At 40.8% G+C, this 14,558-nt stretch overlaps 1 protein-coding gene across 2 annotated transcripts in view; it reads left to right on the forward strand.

Moving 5' to 3' along the window:
- The window catches only part of CORO2A (coronin 2A), a 433,064-nt gene that overhangs the window by 340,593 nt on the left and 77,913 nt on the right, over positions 1-14,558 (forward strand). For both annotated transcript variants that reach the window (XR_015309352.1, XM_086961842.1), the window contains exon 9: positions 3,842-3,954. Coding sequence is in view for 1 of the 2 variants with exons in the window: in XM_086961842.1 (XP_086817968.1) it covers positions 3,842-3,954 (113 nt within the window). In the remaining variant the exon portion in view is untranslated. The remainder of the gene's footprint in view (positions 1-3,841; positions 3,955-14,558) is intronic.

The raw sequence follows: 14,558 nt of genomic DNA on the forward strand, positions 1-14,558 counted from the left end.
TGTCACACAATTGTCAATTGATTGTCACTTGGAAATACAGTGAAACCTTGAATATATCACACATAAGTGATTTGAGACCATGACAATTATGCCACTAAAACAAGTATACCACTACTGTTGCATTCACTAACACACCCATGCAGCCACTCACACATTCTTACACCCACTCCTAGACCCAGTCACATACCCACTCACAGTCATGTCCAGCTACTCGCACACACTCATACACCCACATAAACACTCAGAGACTCGAAGATTCACTGAAACAGTAACCTACACAATCACTAACACATCCTCTTTTCAAAGTTTTGAAGTTACTGTTGGGATATAGAATTTAACCCCTTCACTGCGGGGGTTATTCCCCCGCTGTGCTGGGGGAGGGGGCGCGCACAGCGCTCCTGTGCTCATGATGAGCTCAGCTCGTCATGAGGCACAGCGCTCCTGTGCTCATGACGAGCTGAGCTCGTCACAGGTGCATTGGCTCCCGTGGAACGTTCAGCACAGCAGGGGAATTCTCCCCGCACCTGAGCGTTCCACGGGCCATGACGAGCTGAGCTCGTCATGAGCACCGGACGCCGTGGCTCATGACGAGCTGAGCTCCTCATGAGCATGGGAGGGGTTAAAAAACTTTAGAAATGTACTGAAAAAAACAAAGGTTACAAGGATGGTATAGTATGTAAATAACATTAATAAAAACACATAGAAATTACAGAAAAAAACATAGGTTACAGGAACGTTATAATTAGGAAATAGAATTTTAAAAACCTAATACCTCACTGGAAAAAGCAAAGGTTACAGGGACGTTATAATTAGGCCTGCATTTCACTTGTACAAATCCATTGAAATTTGAAAATTATAGTTACCATAGCTAACTAGATCTTACACCCCCGCAATGCATTCAGTGATGTCACAGAGCATGTCATGAGTGATGTAATATGTGAGGTTATAAAATGTGCTTTAAGTTATAGTTAGCTCAGGTAATTATAATTAGAACTTTAATGGTTTTATACGAGAGAAATGTGAGCCTAACTATTATGATAACTTCCCTGTAACCTTTGTTTTCTCAGTGAATATCTTTAGCAATAAAACCTAGTGATGCTCGCCACTGGGTTGGTATAGTTAGCCACATTTCCACATGAAACACATTTTTTGTTTTGACTTTGGTGTTGTTTAACGTATCTTCACAAAACCTTCCGAAAAATTCTCATATCCACTTTTGTTCCATCCTTGGCATTTGATGGGTGATCAGTCAAATGGGACCAAGAAAAAAGTGAGTCCCAAAATGCATTTTCGCAGTGCAATTTTATATAGGAAAATTAGACTCTGCTCCAACCAAAATGGGGTCCCTAGGGCCTAAGTTAGCCCAGGGAGGGGGAAAGGTCTGCGGCCCACTCCCTTTTAAAAAAAATCATTCCCCCCAGGAGATGGGGCCCCTGGGTCCTTCACTGGTGCTGGAAGGGGGCTGCATGGCCCTCTCCCTTTTTAACAAAATTGGCCCCAGTTGATGGGGTCCCTGGACCCACCATCAGCTCAAGGAGGGTGGCCGTGCACCCCTCTCCCCTCGAATATACCTACTCCAAGAGATGGCATCCACAAGTGCTAAATGGGCTTCGTAGGGGGGCTCTACTTCCGCCACTTTTTTCTTTTGTTGCGACTCCCATGGGATTGCAGCACAATTTGCCTTTTTTAAAGTTCTTTTTGCCAGAGTGGTCCCTCTGGGTCCTCCTCATGGGGTTTAGGGAGGAAGGGTATCCCTACCCAGCCCCCACTTATAATTGTTTCAAAAAAACCTCTGCGTAGGGGACCAAGTCTTCAAGTTCTGTAATGGCTGTCAGCAACATTTTTATCATGTTGATGGCAGCCAATCAAAGTGCTCGCTCACGGAGGAGTCTGACTCTCATGGGAGCAAGATGGCCCAGGGAAATATTATCTCCCTGGGCCAATCCTAATGCTCTATTATTAAATTGGTGCTCCAGTGAGACTCTTGTGAGACTTTAACGGACACAGCCATTTAGATATATAAATATTTTTGTACCTTTATTTTTTTTAACTACTGAATGAGTTCATGCCAAATCACAAAAAGCACAATCTGCAGACCAAGATCTAGCTTCCTGCTAATTTTGGCCTAATTCCGTTCAGCGGTTTTTGCGATAGTGCTTTTTAAAAGATGCATGAGGAAATTTGATTTTGTGACCCCCCCACTGTTCTCTGCCTTTGCTTGATGGATCACCCTGAAACTTTCCAGAAAGGACCTAAAGTGAATTTCCTTTTTTTCTGAAAGTTTCGTGATGATTCGCTAAGTGCCACCAAAGTTATTAGCAAACCGAAAAACACCTTGTCTATGAAAAATCAATCCTAACCATAACTACGCAGTGTCTACAACTAGCAGGCCGTAAAAAACCCGGGGTTATGGCTGGACTCGTCCTTCAGCTACCAAGTTCAAACCAAAAAGGCGGCAGGGACCTGCTTCGGGCTTTTGCGTGGGCTCACACCTATATTGGGCTTCTTTGACCCACCTACACATCAGATCATCATTCAGGCTGCTATAATGTCCAGATTAGACTGCGCCTGCTCTCTGTACCTAGGGTCAAATAAGGCTGAAATTGCGAGACTACAAAGGGCCCAGAACGCAGCAGCAAGAACCCTGCTCTGCCTGCATAGGTCCTGCCCGGTGTCAAACACTATTCGCCGGCTGCATTGGCTTCCAGTGCCCATGAGAATTGAATTCAAGGCGCTTTGTATCTCTTTCAAGGCCCTGAAATTTACCACCCCTGGCATCATCATGGCCAACCTAGTTTCTCCATATGTCCCCGCACGTCACCTTCGCTCACTGGGTCAACAACTGGTGAGGGTCCCCAAGTCTTGGAGAGTATGGGTGGGAGGCCGCTCCTTCCATTGCAGGGCTGCTTACGTCTGGAACTCGCTGCCTGTCCGTATCCATCGCCTCAACAGCTACTTAGAATTCAGGAAGGCCATTAAACCGCATCTGTTTCCCGCCGTGTAGTCTGTGCCCCATTCAACCCTTTCGTGATAGTTGCTCTGCTGTCAGCGCCGGGACGCTCCTTTGCAGGGGCAGCTGTTGCCCTATGTAAATAGTGGTAACATAGCATAACATAGATAGATAGATAGATAGATAGATAGATAGATAGATAGATAGATAGATAGATAGATAGATAGATAGATAGATAGATAGATAGATAGATAGGTACATACATACATACATACATACATACATGCATACATACATAGATAGATAGATACATAGATACATATATATGTATATACTTTGAAGGAGAACTGACCTACTTGTGCTTAGCATGAACTCTAGCTATTGTGGGAAACAAACACCAGAGACGATGATTGAAGTATTTGTACTTAGAGGAAGGTTAGTGAGAAGAAATCGGCAAAAGATAACAAGAAATTGACAGGTCACATGCTACACTACAAGATGAAACTGTGTACATTTTTTATGTGATGTTCATGTTAAAGTATTCTTCCTCTCCAATCTCATAAAATGGCTCTGTGCACTGGTTTAAAATTAATTCAGTGTGAGCGAGGGTGGATATCAGCAGAGTGGTGTTACAGGTATGAGGGCCTAGAAGGTGAATAGATCCGAATCTGAACTTTAGAACGATATGTCACTCAGTAAATGATAGTAAACTGGGAAGTTCTTGATCATTTGTGTCAGTAGGTTAAGACAACCTGCCTTATTTATGGAGGCACTCAGTAAATTTTGAAATTGCATGGGTGTCTACATGGCAGTGGAACCATCTTGTAGCACATTATTTTTGTCCCCTCGTACGATACCTATTGTTCTGTGCCTTGTTAATGTTTCTTACAGGTGTCATGCCAAAGAGGGGTTTGGATGTGTCTTCCTGTGAGGTCTTTCGGTTCTACAGACTGATCACCATTAAGAGCCTTATTGAGCCTGTTTCTATGATTGTGCCTCGAAGGGTGAGCTCAGAGACATATCTCATATTTCCTGCAGCACATTACAGTTTTGCATGATTTTGAAAGAGCATTTGTTTTTCAATATCTTTGGTGTGCTTTCTATAAAATACTTTCTTGTGTTTGCATCAAACTAGACATATTTTATATTTTTATTGTTACACAGATCCATTATTAATCTAAACCACATGATGTCTGAGATGTTTTATTGTTTTGTTCAAATAAAACAAATGGAGTGAGGGAGAAGCAGAAGTTCATTCAGCTTCCCAGAGCTACTTGTCATCAATCAGATAAAGGGGGGGATGAACCACAAAGGTCTCAATATCAGAGTCTCAAAAATAGTGTCTTGGAGAACCTCAACCACACATTCATAGCCTACCATGTATAAAGTCGCAGCTTAATGTGGTTTGGTTGACAGATCTGTCTCTTAAGTGTCCCTTTCTTCTAGTGACATAATATTCACAAGGAGGGAGACTGTCTGGATGTTGACAGTGGTGAGTGAATTGAGTCTAAATAGTGTAACTTATAGCAATTTCTTTTAAATGTATTCGTCATCCAAGGAATTTTTTTAATCATTTCGGTTTTTTCCAAAGTAGCCTGCACATAATTTGTTCAGGGCATTTGTTCAGCTGGTTTGAGTGCTTTGCCAATGCCTAATTGGATAAATAAGTATGCCAGTGAAAAACATTATACATGATACTGAATGAACACTAGGTAAACATAGTTTTGCCTTAGGAAACACAGCACATTTATGATGGACTGTACAACAATGAAAAATATAGTGATCAGAAATTCCATTCCACTTTTTTGACAGAAAATAAAACGTGGCCATATTTGATGCCATCTGGATGACCCTATTTCGTAAAAATATACGAGTCTTATTTTATTTCAACTCAAGGCAAGTCTCAAGTGACGAAGTTTATCTCTGTGGATTATGTAGACTAGAGCACCAATCGCTACTTTTAAAGGCAGGCTGATGAAACCTGTAACCAGAATCCCCTTAAGACAAAGTTATAAATGTAAATGTAAGTGTGGGGTATTTGTAAAGCGCTCTGTTACTCTAACCGAGTGTCCTGGCGCTGCAGACCGCTGGGGAACCCGTCCTGGTTTTCCCTGTGAGATGGTTCCTTACTGGGTATCTCCAGGGTGAAAACAGGCATCCCTGGCATCTGTGGGGGGCCGTTGTAGAGATGAGGCAAGCTTAATGCCCAGAGTTACCGAGTGTGTTCCCAGGTTAGAGTAGGCACCGAGGCAAGAATTATCGAGTCCGTTGACCCCTGGTCCACGACCCTGCCACGTCGGGAATTGAACCCTGGTCCCGGGCCGTTCTCTGCTTACAGGCCTGCTGCCTCTAACGAGTGAGCCACACCTCTCCACTCTAACTCTGTTAGCCTCCTAGTTGGCAGAAATGTATAATTTCTCTGAATTATAAATCAAGTTATTTACTTTGGTATTTCTTTGCCATTTTTTTGCCAAAATGCTAAAAGAAATGGTGTTTGTAGGGCCCCGATTTTCATCTTTATCCCAGAGTTAATCAGATTAATTTCTCTCTGTGTCATATGCTTAGATGTGTCACATGCTTAGCTAAAATCTTAGCTATATATCACAGAAGAGGCTTCACTGCTCTAAGCTTCTCCAGTTAGTATTCCAAAGTAGTATCCCTTGAGAATAAATCAAAAACATAATATTAGTCAAATTAATAGTATTACCCTCAATGGCTAATAAATGCTCTTATGAGACTGAGCTGGGTGCAGAAGGTAAAACCAAAATGTAGTGATAGTAGGTCCTACATCATTCATTACTAATGTTCCCAACACTAAGGAAAAAGTTCCTATGAGGCATATTTAAATGTATGGCTATATCACAACCTATCCCCACAAGTGTCTGGGAATCAGCAACATTTCAATAGTTAGATTTCGGTAAAAAGGACTGTAGTAAAATATACTTTTTGTAAAAATATGTGGCATTGAGCTTTATTTCTATAGCTCAGTGTTTTTTTAATATGCCATTTGGCATTTCATATCAAGTACACAAAACACAATTTACATTATTTATTGGTCGCATACATATTACCATCATTAAGCTTTAACTTTTCGCTGGTCAAAGCAATGTGACAATGAGACACTATGAGGATATTATAAAAAAAAATACATATAGGCTTTCATTTTTACTTGACAATGTGATCATAGTTGTACAGAGTGCTATGGTACAATCAAAAAAGATATGTCAATATTTGCTATAGTTAACAATAAGCAGCATTTATGTAACATAATAATAATCGATTCACTTGAACAATCCCTTGATGGATAATGAGAACGGTAATCAGCACTTATACATTGGAACATTGGACAGAGTTCAGTTCCTGGGTTGTTTTGTGAAGATCTTTAAAGGCTACTAGGGTGTGTGAGTGAGAGCATTGATATATTGGGGCAGTCGATCAACCTGGATATGGGAGCCATGCTGATGTAATGTTTCTATATAGTTAAGTTTGAGATCACAAGTAAGCAGTAACTGTGGGGGGAAGAGCATATTAGGGGCTGTCTTTCCTGACATTCATAGTGGCATTGTGTCTGTGTTTCTGGCCTCAACTAGGGCTGCACACAATTCATCACAATCTCTCCAATTTAGAAATGTATGGAGTCCCGAGCAGTGCTATAATTTCACAAGCAGTGAATCTTTTGACTGCTCCTTCCCATAGTTTGATATGTGGGCTTAGTGATAGCCGGCTTTGCCAGTATCAATAATACATCAGCAAACCCTATAAAGTAGGTCTCTGGAGTAGTGTAGGTCTCCCTTCCTGTTACAGTCTCTCAAATATGTTGAACCTTGCACCAGAAATCAGCTATCTTTTTTCAGTGTTCTGCAGTCTTGACAGAGGAGCTCCGGCACCCAGATGGAGTATTTGCCTATTAATAAGCAGTCCGCGACACCCAATGTGAGTGTCAACTCTCCAGGCACAACCTCTAAAAACGAACAAAGCGTTTTAAACAAAATAATCCAGTGAATTCAGTTCATATAGTGATATTCTTGATCATCACGAATATTTATTCCATGTTATTATTCACAAGTTTTCAAGGTTCATTGAGTCAAGTTGAATTATTAATCCAGGTATCATTCCAGATACAAAATGTTCAATTCATCTTTAAACCAAGCATCACCCAATGCATTTCGGACAAAGTCCTTCATCAGGGATGAAATATGATCCTTGTAAGAAATGCCAAAAATGTCTACTCGATAAATTCATTAGCCAAAAACTCAATATATATGACAAAATGGAGAGGCAGAAAAGTGTGAAGATAGCGTAAAAGGGATAGGTGAGGAAATTAGAACCAAGACGGTGCCATTACGTGAGATAAACAACTATACGCAAACGATTCTGTGAAAGGGTGAAAACGTGAGTGAAACCACAGCAGTAGAAATCCTATTACCAAGAGGAAACATGCATATAGGAATTTCAGCAGCAAACGTAATTATAACCTAGATAGCCACAGTGTAGTTAATGAGATAGTTAAACGAATTTGCGCCAGCATTGAAAGAAAAACTCACCAAAGATTCAGCATGGAGAGACCCCACAACATCGTGCGTCCTTCGCTACGAGTGAAAATTAGTCAATATCGCGTGTGCGTTAAGAATCAAGGGAACGTGCGGATAGAAAGAGGACAGAAAACGGTGGCCATATTGGAGTGGTGTATTGCACGCAAAATGAAACACAATAGTTTAAAATGAAATAATGGAGATACAACCTTACAATTATGATGAAAAAATATGATGGGGAAAAATATAACATGTGATACGTAAAAAATGCAACGAAGCAACAAATATACAACAAATATAGTGTGAGCTGAAAACTGAATACTCAAAGTAAACTGCAATTCATTTATAAATAACAAGAAAATTCCATCCGGTCATTTAACCCATGAGGTTTAGCAGATTGCAAAAATGTAATCCAATGATTCTCACGTTGCAAGAGGAAGTTATTATTGTCTCTGCCCTCACGCTTCTCCACCACTTCCACAGCAGCAAATCTAAGTTGACTTATGCTATGTCTGTTGTCCTTAAAGTGTATTGCCACATTAGATTTTACAATTTCAGTCCGAATGTTACTTTTGTGTTCATTAATTCTCGTTTTTAATTTGCGAGAGGTTTTTCCAGTATATATCAAACCACATGGGCATTTGATGATGTAAATTGCATTCTCAGTGTCACAAGTCGCATTAAACCTTAAGTTTATATTCGTCCCTTTCATTGGATGTTTTAAGGTGGGTCCCTTGATTAGATTGTTACAGTTTTTGCAATTGAGACATGGTTGATTGCCCTTGTAAAATAGTCAAAGTGGATTGTTTGGGTCTGGTAATGATTTCTTTCAAGTTGTTACCCCTGGTGTACGCAAAAAGTGGTTGTTCTTGAAAGATCTGTTTGAAATCTAGTTCTGTACTGATGATAGACCAGTGTCTCAAGATAGATGCTCTGTATGCTTTAGAAACTACTGAATATTTCGAAACGACCACAGGTCTTTTTATGGTATCCTTGTGTGTAGGATATAATGCCTCATGCCGGCTCAGTTTGTCACAACGTTCCTTGGCATTTTGTAGGATTGACTTGGGATAACCCCTCTCTTCAAAACGATTGATCATATTGGCAGCTTGTTCCTGAAATGTATTAGGTTCTGAAACAATTTGTTTAACACGTAGGAGTTGATAGTATGGCAAGTGATTCTTTAAGGCCGTCTGATGGAAAGACCTATAGTGCAAGGTATTGTTTTTGTCTGTCAATTTCCTGAATAAGTTGGTTTCAAGACGATTTCTGATGCGACTGATTTTGACATCCAAAAAGGTGATGGATTCCTGACTGAACTCATACGTAAATTGAATCTGGTCATTGATGAGGTTCAATTGTGTTAAGGCTGACTGTAAAGAATCTAGATCTCCCTGCCATAGAACAAAGATATCATCGATATATCTTTAAAAAATCATGGCATGTGTTTCCCAAGGGTTACGATTCAAGATGTGATTCTCCTCAAAGTACTTCATAAAAGTATTCGCATAGACCGGTGCAGCACAGTTGCCCATGGAAGTACCGGACAACTGTATATAGCACTGGTCATCCCATGAAAAGTAACTCTGGTACAAGGTGAAGTGCATCAATTGCATGATAAAAATGTGAAATTGCAAATCTAAACCAGAATGTAACAGAATGTTCTCAATGGCTTCCATGCCAAGATCATGTGGTATGCTGGTGTATAGAGATTTAACATCTATAGAACACAGCCAAATGGAGTCTTGTTCTGAAAAAGAGATATCATTTATTTTATGCAAAAAATCTGTGGTATCTTTGACATAAGTGCGTGAAGATTGAATTAACGGTTGCAGATATCTGTCAATAAACTTGCCTGTGGCCTCATGGATGCTCCCTCTCGTGGACACGATGGACCTGAAAGGAGGTTGTGTCAAACTCTTGTGCACTTTAGGCAGCATGTACATGCTGGGTGTTTTAGGATTGCTTGGAGTTAAAAATTTCATAGTTTTCTGATTGATGATGCCATTGTCAAGAGCTGCTGATAAAATATTCAATAACACTTCCATGAATTGGCCAGTGGGATTATACTGTATGACACTGTATGTATTGGTGTCAGAAAGATGTTCTTTGACTTGCGAACGATAGAAATCTGTATCCATCAGCACTAGGGCTCCCCCTTTATCTGCAGACTGGTAGGTTATTTCAACCTTGTTAGCTAAATTGTTGAGAATAGCATATTCTTTGTTGGTCATATTGATGTGCTTTTTGTTTCGCTTGTAGTTGAAACCTGCAATATCATTTGCTACCAGATTTTCAAAAATGTCAAAAGACTTGTGGCTGACAGGGGCCATAAAAGTACTCCTGGTGCGTAAGCCTTTGAGTTGGTCGGGCTGAACATCACTGGTGTCAGGCATAATGTTCTCAAAAAAATGTCTTAAACGTAAGTTGCGCATAAATTTGAACAAACTTATTTCTAACTCCAGCTCGTTGGTGTGACTGGTGGGGACAAATGATGTGCCTTTTTGTAGCACCGACTCTTCTTGTTTTGTAAGGGTGTAAGATGAAATATTGATTACTAGGTTACTTTCTTCTTTGGTTTCTCCGTTCCCTTTTTGAGTGCTGAACTCCTGGTGTCGCGTTCTGTTTCCCTCTCTTTTTCCTTTTCTTTTTGCTTGGCTCCTCCGGGGTCGTCTCTTTCTCCTGAACCTTCCTCTAAAAAAGGAACCGCAGCGAGATTAGATGATTCAGTGCTTGTTGTTGCTTGCTGAGAACTTGTTGATGCTTGCTGAGAACTGATGTTCCTAGACTTCGTACGTGTGTCCCCATCAGAAGAAGATGTCTCAGTGTCAGTATTGGTCTTGTGTGGTTTGTTCTGGCGTCTCCTGGCATAGACCTCAGCCCACGAGTACACCTCCCCCAGCTTGTAATCAATAGTATCTCGTTGATACTTGCGTATCTTACGTTCGTTGATTTCGCGTGTATGCTTGTCGAGTTGTGTTGTAATGTCCTCCAATATCTTGGACCATTCATCCTTGGACAACATGTCAGAGAGCTCTTTTTTGCATTGTTCAATGTCTTTGTTTAACTCTTCCAGAGCACTGGAGAGCTCATCTACAATTAGCAATATCAAGTCGAGCGAACATTTATTCAGGATGGCATACCATCTGTCTACAAATTTGGAGCTGTTTTTGCATAGTAGTGGTTTCAGCGGGATTCGGAGACCTCTCGGAATACGTTGAGCGCGATGATAACGTATCAAAGTGCTGGCTTGGAGCCTTTGACTGATTTCTTTTTTCGTGAGATATAACAACTGCTTTAAACAACTTTCTTTATTTCTTGTAATAGTGGTGTGAGACACTTCGGGTATCAAAGCATAAATCTTGTCTATATCATCAGCGTTGAATGCAAATGTATCATGACATGTGCGTGAGTATGTGAAAAATATATGTGAATGTTAAAAAACGGGAGTAGAGATTATGATATAGATAACATTGCAATCTTGAACATATAGCTTATGATATAAATCAAAATAATAGCATGAGCCTGAGTATGTATGTGCACTGGCCTAAATGAGAATGTTATCAGTGGAAACAATAAATTACTCTCAGTAAAAGTACCAAACTATGAATGGTATAGCGAGTTAACCACTCTGCGTATATAAGGAGTTATGGGCTGGAATTCCAGCACATCACATATAACAAAGATATTCCACCCGGTCATTAAGGCCGAGCGGTTTCATGCTGCATAATGTAAAAATCCAGTAGTTTTCTCTTCTCAAGAGTTCAATGTGATTGTCTCTGCCTTCTTGTTGTTTCACTGTTTCCAAAACGCAGTATCGCAATTGGCTGATGCCGTGACCTGCTTCCAAAAAATGCTGCGCAACAGTAGATTTGAGTTGTTTATTCCTTATGTTGGACTTGTGCTCGTTGAGTCTTATTTTCAATTTCCTTTGAGTTTGTCCAACATAAATTTTGCCGCATGGGCATTTTAACATATAGACTGCATTGCTGGTATCGCAAGTTGCTGTCGCTCTGACTTTAATTTTGTTGCCCTTCATTGGGTGATTGACAGTATTCCCTTGAATAACACTATTACAGTGGTTGCAGTTTCTACATGGGATTGTTCCTTTGTATTCAACGTTGCTTTGATGAGATGTTTTCAAAAGTTCTCCTAAGTTTCTTGCTCTGGTAAATGCAAAGGTGGGTTGAGTATCAAAAATGTTATTGAAGTCAGGCTCTATCCTTAGGATTTCCCAATGTTTTCTGATGATTTGTTTAAATTTGTTGCTGGATGTTGAATATTTGGAAACTACGGTGATGGAATCGTTATCGGGTATTGGTGTGTTGGACAATAGTTGGCTTCTGGATTTTGTTTCGGATCGTTGTTTGGCCTGGTCGAGGACGTGGTGTGGGTACCCTCGGGATTTGAATCTCTGTAGAGTAGTTTGCATCTCTTTTTGAAAATGATCACTTTCCGAAGTGATTCTTTTGGCTCTGATGAGTTGGCTGTATGGTAGATGGTCTTTCAACGGTTGTGGGTGAAAGCTGGAATAATGTAATGTATTGTTTCTGTCTGGTTTTTTTCGGAACAAGCTGGTGGTGAATCCTGTGGGAGTGTTGGTAACTTTAACATCAAGAAAGGTTATGGATTCAGTGTGGATTTCATGTGTGAATTGGATACGTTGATCTATGGTATTGAGTAGTGCCAATTGTTGTTGCAAGATATTCTTTGGGCCTTGCCATATTAAGAAGATGCCGTCTATAAATCTTACAAATATTTTCAGGTGATCAGTCCATTCTGTTTTGTTGAGGATGTGATCTTCTTCAAATCTGTCCATAAAAATATTTGCATAGGCCGGTGCTGTCGAATTGCCCATAGATGTTCCCGTTAGTTGTTGATACCAATCATCTTTCCATGTAAAGTAGCTAAAAAACAGTGTGAATTGTAGAAGTTCCATTAGAAACAGTTTTAGGTCATTGTCTAGATCAGTTCTCAATAAACAGTATTCAATTGCCTCGATCCCCATGGAGTGCGGGATAGATGTGTATAAAGATGATACATCCACTGTGCACAGTAGTGTCTGACTATGGTCATCAATTTGCACTTGGTTAAGTTTGTTGAGAAAATCTGTTGTATCTCGAATGAATGTTGGTAGGGAGATAACAATTGGTTGAAAATACTTGTCTAGAAATTTTCCCACAGGATCGTGGATGCTGCCACATGTGGATACAATAGGCCTGCAGGGAGGCGTTTGTGGATCCTTGTGTATCTTGGGAACCAAGAAAAATTTATATACGCAGAGTGGTTAACTCGCTATACCATTCATAGTTTGGTACTTTTACTGAGAGTAATTTATTGTTTCCACTGATAACATTCTCATTTAGGCCAGTGCACATACATACTCAGGCTCATGCTATTATTTTGATTTATATCATAAGCTATATGTTCAAGATTGCAATGTTATCTATATCATAATCTCTACTCCCGTTTTTTAACATTCACATATATTTTTCACATACTCACACACATGTCATCCGTGCAAGTCACCCATTTATAACGACCTACTAATGCTCCGATTTTCATTTCTAAATAACCTATTTACCCTCAAGTAGTATGATTTATACACGTCCCCTTTAACGCTTCGCTTCCACGTTACCCTTTGGTTATATTTACGTCCGGGTCACAACCTCACTCGAACCCGGTCACAACTAAGACTGTCGGCGGTTAGGAACCGAGCCCGCACATTTCACGGTAAGCACCCTTCCTACAAAACGATTTAATATTCTATGTAAGCACGCTCGGTAATCATAGCACGAGTCTTTAAACTCTAGCGCGATACACGCGTTTTAAACCACGCGTTTTATTCTACGCGCAACTTTATCACTTCACATCCTTTTTCTCGCTAGTTCACTGTTAATTACACTGCACGCCTGAACCGATTACTATATGAATTTTCCAAAGCACACCCGCCTGTTATTTTGACAATCACCTTGCATTATGATTTTGAGCACGTTTTCTGGCACAGTCAAACCCTTTTTGTCACAGTTCATCACTGAGTCACTACTCCATGTAAAATACAAACACATTTTCCCCAGATGAAGGCATGATTGGAATGCCGAAATGCATTGGGATCATATGAGTGTAAAAATGAAATTTGAATACACCTGTGAATGCAACAAGGAATTAATATATGAATAAATACTCAAACAACTTTCTTTGACTAAAGTTTATAATCCTTTGCGAAACCTTCATGAAAGGACTTTTTTGGAACCCGAAGGACATCTCTCAGTGTTGAGAGTGCTACCCTCCCATCAACCGATTAGCCAGGAGTTTAGCCAAGATTTTGCTTTCTGCGTTTAATAAGGAGATGGGGCGGTATGAGGAACACTCTTCCTGTGGTTTACCGGGCTTGGGTATTGCCACTATAGTGGCCGTTCTCTGGTCTAGTGGAAGAACACCCTTCTCTCGGCATTCTTCATACATATCGAGCAAGTACGGACCAAGGTCTTCGGATTGGGACTGGTACCATTCCACCGGAATGCCGTTTGGACCGAGAGCTTTTCCGGGTTTGAGCGCTTGTATGGCCAGCTGTATTTCGTCGCTAGTTATGGCTGCATCCAGGTCGGCCAGTGCTTCCGGTTGTAATACTGGGATGTCCATTCTACTCAATGCACCCTGGGCCATGGCCGCGGTCACCTCCCTCTCTGGAGTATACACCTGTTCGAAATGTGCTGCCAGTGCCTCCACTATCTGTTCAGGGTTGGTGTGCGTCGCGCCATTTCTATCTTTCACCTGTTGAATCCCTCTGGAGCTACCCCCCCTTTTATCAAGCCAGGCCAGCATCTTTCCCGCCTTATCGCCTACGTCATATATCCGATTCTGTGTATCAGTAATGTGCCCCTGTACCGTGAGACGAGCATGTTCTGTGTATAATCGCTGATGGAGTGCAAGGGTATGTGCCGTGTCATCTGTCGGGTTAGCCTCGTGTAAAGTTGTTACTTCGCGCAGTTTTAGCTCAAGCGAAGACTGTTCAGCCGCCTGTTCCTTTTTATGTATCGCGATGGAGTTTATAGCTTGCCCCCTTAGCACTGTCT

Source organism: Lissotriton vulgaris, chromosome 3_1 (genome assembly GCF_964263255.1).
Source record: "Lissotriton vulgaris chromosome 3_1, aLisVul1.2, whole genome shotgun sequence".
Taxonomy (NCBI): Eukaryota; Metazoa; Chordata; class Amphibia; order Caudata; family Salamandridae; genus Lissotriton; species Lissotriton vulgaris.